Here is a 12,075-nt window from a genome sequence, read left to right as displayed (position 1 = left end):
AATACTGATAAAGATAACCAGCTGAAGATTCTTTATAACCTGACAGATATGCTGTTTTTATGACATAAATCTTGATAAGCAAGTCTTGTTTTAGAATGTAATTAATCTTGTTTATATTGTTATAAGCAGCAGTATCAAGTTGAACAAGCTGATATTGACAAGTTAGTCGGCTGTTGGAGGTATAACTTGGTTTATTACCGTGAAAAGTAGTAGTAGTACACTTCACAAGTCATAACAGGCAAATACAAAATTTACATTTCAGTGGTAATGTGGAGCCAGAAAATATAGCTGTTCGCTGTTCGCTAGTCGAGCCTGGCCCATTTACAAAATTTAAATTAGTCAGGTCAACACGTACGCTGTTATACAAAGAGTTCTACAAACATTATTTTATATTTATATGATACAAATTTGATATCAGAGCGAGGTATTCCTGAAAATTCATACACAATGATGTGACGACTATTGTGATTTAACTAGTTCACTGTAGGTATTCCTGTAACAGATACTCTCTCAGTGCTTTTGTAAAGCTATGCCTGGAAGTATGAGCTTTAATTACATTAGGCAACGAGTTCCATAGTTGAGCACCCGTGTACGAAATTGCCGATTGACCTTTACATGTGTACATTTTCGGCAATGTTAAATTCATCCCTACTTTTTGACGGGTGTCATAACAATGATCCACAACTTGGAAATAGTCTATCATGGGATGTGGTACATTTTGATGATATAAATCAAAAACAAAATTACCAACAAGCAACTTGTAAAGCTTATAAACATCTAAGATGCGTAATTTAAAAAATAAAGGTAATGACGGCGTTCTTAATCCAGAAAAAGTTATTGTTCGCATACACATTTTCTGCGTGATGAGAATGGAATTTAAATAGGATGAATACGTATTTCCCCATACTTCTAAACCATATGTAATGTATGGTTGTATAAATGATTTATAAAGTAATACTAATACATTTTGTGGTACAAAATTTATTCTTCTAAAAGAATTCCTGCCTTCATTCTAATTAGTGCGTTGACTCTAGTAATATGTTGTTCCAAGTTAGGTTCTCATCTATATTTACACCAACAAATGACGCTTGATTAGACTGAATTAAAGGCACACTTTTAACACAGATATTACCATGTAAATACACCGATTTACGTTTCTGGTGAAAAAATACATAGGTGGTTTTCTTAATATTTATAGTGAGCTTGTTTGCATCACACCAACAGATTACATCTCTCAACTGGTTTTCTACTAGTGAAAGGTCTATACATTTCGTATCACTCGAGTATGTGTGGAAAAGATTCGAATCATCTGCAAACAGTCGGAAATCAAAGTAGTCAGATGAATTAGGTAGGTCATTTATGTAAATCAAAAACAGGGTCGGTCCAAGTATTGATCCCTGAGGCACTCCACACGTAACTGGCAATTTCATAGAACTAATACCATCTGCTGAAACATATTGGAATCTCTGATTTAAATAATCAGTAAACCAACGATTGGGGTTTCCTCTGACACCATAATTATGGAGCTTTGATAAAAGAATAGAGTGGTCAATAGTGTCAAACGCTTTGGCGAAGTCTAGAAAAATTCCTATTGTAGTATTTCCCTTGTCAATTTGTTGCGTCAAATTGTTCAGTAAATTAATTAATGACAGTTTTGCACTGTGTTTCTCTCGAAATCCATACTGATGTTTGTAGAGGAGATTATACTTATTTAAAAACGTAACTAATCGATTATTTACAATCCTCTCCAAGATTTTGCTAAGAAGTGGTAGCACAGAGATAGGTCGATAATTTCCAGGAATGTCTCTTGACCCTTTCTTAAAAATTGGAACTACTCGGGCTACTTTTAGGGCATTTGGGAATCGACAACTTGTAAAGATAGATTGAAAATATAACAAAGAGGTCCAGAAATGTGTTCTGCAGCGTTGACTAACAGTTTTGCTGACACATTGTCATAACCAACGGCTTTTTTCATGTCAAGCCTGTTCAATTGACTAACAATTTCAGCTTCACATGTAGGAAATAGAAAAAAAGACTGATTTGAGGGGTGTGAGAGAAACTCCTCATATGAAGAACTAGAGCTACAAATTTTACTCGCCAAGCTTGGACCAATACCCGTAAAAAACTTGTTAAAACCATCTACAATATCTTGAGGGTTATTGTAAGTTAACGGAGTACCCTCATCTGCATTTACAATGAGCTGGTCAGGCAAACAAGTACATGGCTTTCTGTTACGAGAGCCAAGCACTTCATTGATGGTATTCCAAGTTGCTTTTGAATTTCCATGATTTTCCCTAAAAAGGGTAGCGTAGTAATCTCGTTTTGCAAACCTTAAAACTGTTGTCAGTACATTTCTATAACGTTTATACTTGGAGACTTTGCTCATTTCATGACCTGATTTAATAACCTCAGCATATAAAGAGTGTTTTTTGTTAATTGACTTTCTTATTGATTTAGTAATCCATGGTTTACGTTTTAAGACAGATTTAAGTGACCGTGATACTATTGGAGCATGTCTATTACAACATTCAATAAAAATTGAAAGAAAATTATTATAAGCTTCATTTACATCATTATGCATGTAAACCTTATTCCAAGTTTGTCTTGACAGCTCTTGTCTGAAATTATCTGGAGAAAAATTCTTATAACTTCTATAAAATACTGTATCGGTCTGAGATACACTACTATTGGTGTAGATATTCTCAAAGATTGTGAACACTGGTAGATGGTCGGAGATATCTCCAACTAAAGTACCAGAGTAGACTGGACAATGGTTTATATTGGTATAAATATGGTCAATAATAGTTTTGGAGGTATTTGTAATTCGTGTTGGCGTTAAAATGAGCTGTTTAAGATCTAAACATGTCAATTTCGTATAAAACTGTTCTACACTATTATCTTGTTTTGAGAAGTCCATATTTAGATCACCAATTAGAATGAGGTTGAAAGCTGTAAAAATAAATGTATGCATGTCTGTCTGTATGTCTGTATGTATGTATGTATGTATGTATGTATGTATGTATGTATGTTAGTTAGCATGTGCGGATGTATGTCCATCCACATTAAAAACTCCTAAATCGCAGCAGCTACCATCTTAGTATTTTGTGGACAGGTTCACCCAGGGGTGGAAATGTGAATTTGTTGAAATAAACATGTCAAAGTCCAAAATATACAAATGAAGGGAAAAAAGGAAAAATCCTGCAAATTGCTAAAACCCTGTAACCACTGGTCAGATTTGGTTGGAACTTGGTATGCAGGCTCTTTATAGTGACTTAAGTTACATTTCTTCAAATTGTGGTGAAATTTTCGAAAGTTGTATTTTTCGGGCGATTTTCCTGTTTTTTGTCAAAAAATCTTCTTTTCTGAAAGCGCTAATCCAATTGCCTCGAAAACTTGTATGTATGATCCTAGGGTTGGCCTTTGTCAGATTTGTTCAAATTGTGGTGAAATTTTCATATTTGTATTTTTATGGCAATTTTTCCCATTTTTTGTCAAAAAATCGTTTTCTCCCAAAGTATTTGTTGGATTGTTTGTAAAACATGATAGTCTTGATCCTAGGGTTGTTTTCTGTCAGATGGGTAAAAGTCATGAGATGGAGCATTCATATTGCTGGGGTATAAGATTAATTTGGACTGCAATGGAGTTTTCTTACTAATCAACCTGTAAAAATGCAATGTCATGTGTGTACTAGTACTTAGTATCTCTGTAAAATGGGAGGACAGTGTCATTGACACTATTTTTTAAGCATGCATTCATTTCTCATCATGCATGACATCACACCCCATGTCCACGTTTTTCCCAACTCATATTGTTTCATTTTAGTTTTCTCTCAAAGTACAGATGGTAGAAGTGACCAACAAGTTGAACCAGATATTTGGGACAAGGTACAATGGAGTTTCTGAAAAAAAATGGAAATCGCTGACTGCGCAAAACTAACAGAATGCATTCAGCAATTAATACAATGCATTAGTGAATCACTCTGCTGTTTCATTGCTTGTTAACCACTAATCAAGACGAAAAATCTGAAAAGTCTTGATCAAGATCTTGTGAATTTAAAAGTAGCTTTATTACAAAAAAATAGCATCAAAGTAGTGTCTTTACTGGAAAAGGGTCCTTAAAATTGCGGGTAGCTAGTGCCAGATGAGACACATTTTGCTAGTTTTGATTTTTGATCATACTTATTTTAGGTGGTGCAAAAATATATCAGCAGAGTTCAGGTTTGGTAAAGTGTGACAGGAGTTGATATGTCTTCCCATCTTTTATTTATTACTTCTACCAAGGACAAAGCAATATTACTTGAATTGAGATGATAGTAATGATTGCAATTTGCCAAGAAGTACCAACATTAACTGTTTTTGAGGTATTTAAAAATGCTAGTTTGTAAAATATATCAGACACCAGTACTAAAAATTCAATTTAGTTATTTGAACAAAGCACAAATTGTAGGGGATGAGATAATAGAGCCACTAGCCACTGGTAGGATCACATACCGGTATGACACTTAACCATTTCACCGCCATGGTTTGGCCCAAACCTATTGTTATCAATGGTAAATGTGGACCTGTTCACAGGGAATTGGGGTGAACAAGTTAACCTGTAGCACTGCACCCACCAGCCCAGTTGTCATCTCCCATTATGACACAGTGTCATGCATACAACTGTACCATGACAACATAAATTGGCTCATTTCACCTCATTGTTCTCACTTAATCTCAACCAAACCCAGGAATATTGTGAATGTCAATGATTTTCTGTAGGCTCCTGTGGTCCACAGTAAGACATCTAATGGTAGTATTCAGTGTGTTGTGGTTTAACTTATCTGCTGAGATTAGGAATGAGATGTTTGAGGTAGTATATACCTTGAACTTGAAAGACTTAGATTTTCCCCAATGAACCTTTCAACCATTCTCCTACCAAATCAAGAATTAAAATCAGGGGTCACCATGCAAATTTTGGTGCAAGAGAAATGAATTACCCAACATTTACCAATATTTGAAATTCAAAATTGCTACCATCCCTGTGCTAACTCTGGGGAGAAAAATCAAATTTTGATTTTTCACTGAACTAAGTTGTTGAGAACTTGAGTTACTTCAGAAGCCTTCACAAGTTGTAGACCAGAAAAGAATTGTAAAAGTATTGAGAATCTGAATAGCTGTCCCCCAAGACGTATTCTACCTTAAACTTTGCTTTGCTGCTGATCATGCTACCAAGATTTGAAAACAGTGACCTGCCCTAACACTGCTTAAGGTTTTATCATGTTTAATAAATATAACAGGGCTGTGAATTTTCAGTTTTAATTTGACTGCAAGATTGCTTTGATTCTTCATAACACTTACCAAAACCCAAACTATGGAATTAACCCCACTTTATATAGTTTGTTAAAAGGTTCTGATCTATAGCTTTGTGGACACCAAAGTCCCTCCACCAGTGGTATCTTATTAAACACCTCTACTGACTTCACAAACACTCTTTCTATTACTGCTGACCGAAGGTCAAAGGACAGAAATGTAAACGTCAGTCTTATAGAGGCTGCTGTGTGAGAATATTCAGTAGCTGAAATTTGAAAAAGCACCAAGCGAGTGGCTGCATTGCTTAGAATTCGGCTTGTTGGCTTTCTGTGTTTGATGCCAGTTTTATCCTATGAATTTTTACCATTTTAAGTGATATATTGATTTCAGCAATACATTTGAAGGGTTTCATGTTTCTGACTGCTGATTGTTCATGAAATGTGAGCATTTAGAAATATTAAACGAAAACAAAATTTTGATTGGCAATTCATTTACTACTGCCTGGTCAAATTTAATGGCATTCTGACAAAAAACCCTCACCCCAGTAGTACTGTTTGTGTACTTGAATGATTCCTTCACTCTAATGGTGTCATCGTAAAGTATTTGACGTCACATAAACTTGAGATTATGCAAAATTATTATTCCTGTGCTCCTGATGATCCTGTTCACAGCATCACATGGACAGAGAATCCACAAACTTTGATACTTTCAAAAGAAAACTGAAAGTCCATCTGTACAGCACAGCATACAGTGCGGTTTAGCCATCAAAAAGCAAAAAGGGTAAAATCTTGGATTTTGGTTCCGTGCAAACTTTACTGATTGATTGTCTCCCTCAGCTGACAAATATTTGAAATTTAGTGTGTTTTACAGATCAGGGCATATTCCTGAGACCTTTGACTCTAGTCTTATGAAAAAATGAAATCAGTCTTATCTGATAAGAAATGTTTTGGTCAAAACTCTGAATGCCAAACTCAGACTATTGAGAACAGTGTTCTGCACTCCACTGTTTATGCTGTCAACAATAAGTTGATGACATTCTTAGCTCACATATATTAAACTATGCATTGGAGATGCACAGGGCTTCACAGTGTATTACACTGCAGGGCAGTGCACATAAACAACAAATATTTGCCACAATTGAAAGTAGAGTAGAATATTCCACAAACGCACTGCATTTAGGCTTCACCTGTATGCACAAAGAATTTTAGAGAAAAAAATATGTCAGTGCTTCAATTACACTCACTGTAAACCTATCAATCTGTTTGAATATTTGATATATGCAAAATGTCTGAGTTTAGACTCAGTTTCAACATAATAGTGGTAATTTCCAGCTGAAACAGGAATTACAAAATGCTCGTGAAGATGTTTGCTCTGTCACTGATTATTAGTGGAGGTGCATTATTTGTTGATGGTGATACAAAAACAGAATTACAAAAATCATTATTTGTAACTATTAAGAATAAAATATGTCTTGTTCATAGCACAAAAAAGTGAAAATGGAAGTATTAAAAAATATAACAAAGACAATAGCTTCAACTTGTGACATTTTTTCAAGATATTTGCTTTTGGAAAATAAGTACATAGGTATAAAGTTCAGGGTTACTGATGGTTTCAGTGCTGTTGATCTGTCCATCTGTCTGCCCATCCATCCCAGATGGCCAGTTTTTAATGTTTTTTTTCACATCTACAGCCATTGCACTGACATATGTTAACTGATTTCATTCAAACTCGGCAGGCATGCAATGTAGTATGACATATATATGCATGCCAATTTGTGAGCGTGCTCTTCCCATAGCATTGCATGGGAATATGGCTTGAGGTATATGATAGTAGCATTGATTTGAACTCTACCAAGTGTCAGTGTTTGTTGATAACATGGACATAAGAGACTGAATCAAACACAGTGAGTCCTTGCAGAGAGACCAAAAATGAAACTGACATTATAGAAATGACGGACGACGCGCTGACCATTAACGTTTATTTATGGGCTAGGGCGAGAGGAAAGCCAAAAATTAACGGGCGAGGTTTGCCGAGCAAGTTAATTTTGGCTTTCCTCTCGCCAGCGCCCATAAATAAACGTTAATGGTCAGCGCGGAGTCTTATTTCCAGTATATTATCAACAAACCCCAAAACCGTCAAAATTTACAAAAATTTCCCACGCGAACAACAATGGGGCCCCAGAGTGTGCGTGCCGTAAAAAATTTTGCAAATCCGGAGATTTTTGAAAACAAAAGTGTCTAAACCTAGCCCACAAGTGTTCCATTTTATTTTGTGATCTTTGTACAAAGTACAATTTACATTTTAGCTGAAAAGTTACAATGTTTACGATATTATTCATATTCACGGGCACATAAACAAACCATTATTGCATATTTGTGGTCGGTCACAAGGTTCAGCACAACCAATTAAAATGCGATGGACAAAGCATGGTAATATAATGTTGTTTACTTCTCCCTGATACAAGGATAGTTTGAAGCTATGTCAGACACACTTTTACCCAAGGTCACAAGGACGTAATGGTTCTTTTTCATGGTATGAGTGGATTATGTAAGGACAAGGTCATCTGGAACACAGGAGTGATGCTCAGCAGTCAGAAATATTAAACTCTTTCTTGTTTACAGTGTTGTAAATGACAATGCCAATCAGTTAAAATGGTAACTCTCTCTCTGTTGAGTGTTTAACCTCTCTAAGGCTGTTGTGCAATGAATTCTAGGACTCACATGCTATATTGTCCCTGCGTGGTATTGAATAGGAAAAGTGTTCCCTCTGAGGTTTCGAGAGGGTGTGCAATTTGAGATACGCCTGATTGCCTCACAGCTGGGTCCATTCATGTATATGCTAATTTATTGAGGTATGTCACAACGTACAATGAACGTTGGTGGCAACTGCGCCGCCAACGGGCGCTAAACTCGAAACACGGAAGTAAAATCTACGCTGAGATCACACATTTCGCCCTGAGTTATTGTTTCCAAAACTAATACCGATTGAAATGACTGAGACTAAAGTTGCGCAAAACATGAAATTTCACTGCGAGAGCAGTCGGAGACACTGCGCAATTAGCGCGCAAATAAGCCTTAGCGGGAACACTGAATAGGAAATGCAAGTATTATAAAAAGGCATGAAAATAAACGAATAGAGTTTGAAAAATACAGATTATGTTGCTGTTACATGACTAAACCCATTCAATACAGTCTTTACCTTACAAGTTCGGACCTTGCTAATTTGATAATAGCTGAGGTAGTTTGCACCTCAACATTCCTGAAAGATACAATCTTTGTTCAAACATTCAACCATTCTCTTTCAAAATCACTTGCCCAAAATTTCTCAATATTTGAAATTCAAATGGCCAACATACTTCTTTTAGGCCAAAAATAAATTGTGCTGTTCCGATAACATGGTTTTCAAAAAAAGGGTAGGTAGGTCAGCAGGAATTTTTTCCAAAATATTTTTATTTTCAAATATGCATTTTTCAGGGGTTCAGGGCCACAAACACTGGCCACAACATTTCCAGAAAAATGTATCATATATATAAAAGGAAAAAACCCATGAAAGACATCCTCGTTCTAGCAAAAATCAAATGCCAAGTAACGAGCGTGTAATTTTACAAGTTTTTCCTTTCTTTGTTTTATTTCCGTGTTTACGTAGCTCTAAAACGTTAGGGTCGGCAGGTAAAAAGTAGGGTAGGTCGGGTTATCGGAACAGCACAGTTTTTTTTTTGTGGCCTTATCTTGATATGGAAAATAAATTTCCCAATTTTCCCAAAACTAAGCAGATGAAAACTGTATTTACTCCATAGTCTTCAAAATGAACCCCCAGAAGTGGTAAAAAGAATATTGTAAAAGTTTTTGAGTCTGAATATCTGTCCCCAATGCGCATTCTACCGTAACACCAGTAGTTGACGTACACTGCAAGTGGTTAGGGCATGCAGCAGACATTGGCACAGGAGCAGAATTGATGCATGTTTTGAGTATCTGTATTACTTTGTTTTTCACAGGTTATTGAAGATTGGCAATGGCAAGATAAAATTGATGACATTCTTTACAGAAAGTATCTGTATCCGGGGAGGAAGAAGAGAACAGCGACCAGATCATCCACAACAGCTATGGCCATGATCTCCATATGAAATGCAGTATGTCCTGGAAAACATCTGTTCTAGTGATGCATGGTCGTTTTCAAGGAGACCTTAAAAAACTGATAAGCTAAAAAGTTTGAGGAAAAGTGATTAAAATCAGTGGAAACGTAGACAGTCTATGGTGTCCGCAAAACTTTGCCAAAAATTGATATTTAAATAGAGTTAAAATGCTGAGAAATATAGCCACTGTCAATATTACTAGATGAATTTCAAAGAAAGGTACAAGTAACGATAAACCCTAATTATCTTTCTCATCTGACATTGAATTTTGATGCTTCCCAAAGTTATGTTATTTTAGAACTGTCATTTTCATAGATGCCCAGTGTTACAATGGTTCATTACAAACAAAGTGATTGCAACTGTAGGGTTCAAAATTTGCTGTTCACTCTGAGCCAATGTAGATGTGTTTGTCATGTGACACAACTCAATAACCAGTTTTGTTGAAGGGTATTGCTAGAATACCAGTATTACCTTCTTTCAGTTTCAGTCTGGTCATTTTCGTATATCAAGTGAAAACAGAAATCTTTACAGTTGACATGAAATTCAAAACATATCATAAAGCCAGTCACACTGTGCTGAACACCACAGTGTCACTTTCATTCATCAATTTTTGTGGGTTTAAAGAGATTTCAGTTTTATATTTTGCATTTGTATGTGTTCCAGCCTTGATGTGACGCATTCTGTTCAGTGCACACCACACAATAATAGTGTTTGAAATGAACTCACTGTGTTTTCAATTCAAGTCACACTGTGCTGAACACCACAGTGTCACTTTCATTCATCAATTTTTGTGGGTTTAAAGAGATTTCAGTTTTATATTTTGCATTTGTATGTGTTCCAACCTAGATGTGATGCATTCTGTTCAGTGCACACCACACAATAATAGTGTTTGAAATGAACTCACTGTGTTTTCAAATCTTTGATCTGTGACAACATTGCCTTTGCAATGAGTAAAACGCCTTAAATGTATTATCATTTTGAAATATTGCTTGAGTTTTCAATGATTGTTAAAAATTTATCAATCTGATATAGCAAATCTGGTCTTTGCTCATTAAACTGTTTTTTTTTCGTATGATGACAAGCCAGTTGTTTTATTCCTTGATTTTATAGATTTACATCAAAATTGGTTGAAATTTATTTTTGTACTGCAGCCTTTCTGAATTTTGTTTTTTTTTTTTTTCGTTTATTTTTTTTATGTAAGTTAATTTAAAGCTAGGATATTGTTGTCATCACCATTTAATGTAAAAAAATAGTATAATGTTTATGGTTGATACAATCATCAGATTTTATTTTTTTCTATTGATGTAGGCTGTTGAGAATGCAAAGTGTGTTAGAATGACGTGCTGCATACTTACTATTAAAAAGGAACATGCAAAACTGAGAATTTTACAAATGTTAGATTGGAAATGACATATAGTTTGTTGCTGTGAGTTGTGATGTTTAGTAAATAGCAAAATAATACAACTTAATGAGAGGTGTGGTTCGTCATGTATTGTTTGTTGACAAACATCAACCCTACCCACACAAACCAGCAGTTTTATCCATGAAATACTACTGCAAAACTCACATTTTACGTTCTGGTTCATCATGTCAGCAGTAGGGTCGTGATTTTAGTTTACTTGAGAAGGTGCAATGAGATGTGAAATATTAAATATGCAAAGACAATCTGCTTTTTATTTGACATTTATTAGTAAATGTAGTGGTACTTACATGTACAGTCTTATCCTGATAAAGTAGACATCATGTAAAAAAGCAAAAATCAAATGATTTGAAAGAAGCTTGCCTTATCAGCTTTTCCAAGTGGTATCATGGTATACATAAAAGTATAAAAGGAATATATAGATAATTATGCAAATTTATTGTAATTTATGTACATATTTTAAATTTTGATTTGAATTGACTCCTTAATGCAATGCAATGCTGCACATTCTTTTCCAATGATTGATGAGCTGTGGCTTCAGTGTGATTTTAAAAATCTCTTTGTGTGGTATTAAAGAAAGCAAATAAAATGTTTCCATCAAAACTTACATTTGTCAATGTCAAATTATTCAATTGTGATACCCATAGATGCCTCATATTCGTCTGAAACATGAAATATTTGCTGGTAGATAGTGTACTCCACTGATCATAGTGCCTGGTTTAGTGAAGGCTAAACACACAAAATATATAGAGTACATATAAAGTATGCATATAGTGCATATGCCATGCTTTAACACATTGAAATTCTTTATGACCTTGGCATTAGATTGTTAAATGTTTCATCAGATACACAAACTTGCTATTTTACATAATATTCTCTTTCCTTTCTGCAACTGGTACATTACACAACAACTTTTAACATGCTTGATACCTAGTGTAAATAAAGTTCTGTTTCAATACAAACATGAATTTAGAGCGCTGTTTCCCCACATTTCCAAACTCTGGTTTCAAAATTTGACCATTCTCTGTAACAGATTGCTCCTAGAAAAACTGTATTATTTGAAAAAAAAGCAATGTAGGAACACGTAACTGTGATCATGGGTGCTGGCACCAGGGCCTATGATTTCAGTAAATGCGTATACGGCTGTTCGTTATTTATTTTATTAGAAAGGTAGGAACGACTAGATTTCGATTGCATTTTGCTGATACGAAATTTAACAGTACGTACCTGCCCAG

At 35.2% G+C, this 12,075-nt stretch overlaps 1 protein-coding gene across 1 annotated transcript in view; it reads left to right on the top strand.

The window, feature by feature from the left end:
* LOC139142006 (uncharacterized) overlaps positions 1-11,447 on the top strand; it is a 30,402-nt gene extending 18,955 nt beyond the window's left edge. The window contains exon 16 of the mRNA XM_070711784.1: positions 9,283-11,447. Within this exon, the coding sequence (XP_070567885.1) occupies positions 9,283-9,290 (8 nt within the window). The 3' untranslated portion in view covers positions 9,291-11,447. The remainder of the gene's footprint in view (positions 1-9,282) is intronic.
* The last annotated feature ends 628 nt before the right edge of the window (positions 11,448-12,075 follow it).

The sequence above is a fragment of the Ptychodera flava genome, chromosome 10, assembly GCF_041260155.1.
Source record: "Ptychodera flava strain L36383 chromosome 10, AS_Pfla_20210202, whole genome shotgun sequence".
NCBI classification, from domain to species: Eukaryota; Metazoa; Hemichordata; class Enteropneusta; family Ptychoderidae; genus Ptychodera; species Ptychodera flava.
This window is presented reverse-complemented; position numbering and strand designations above follow the sequence as displayed.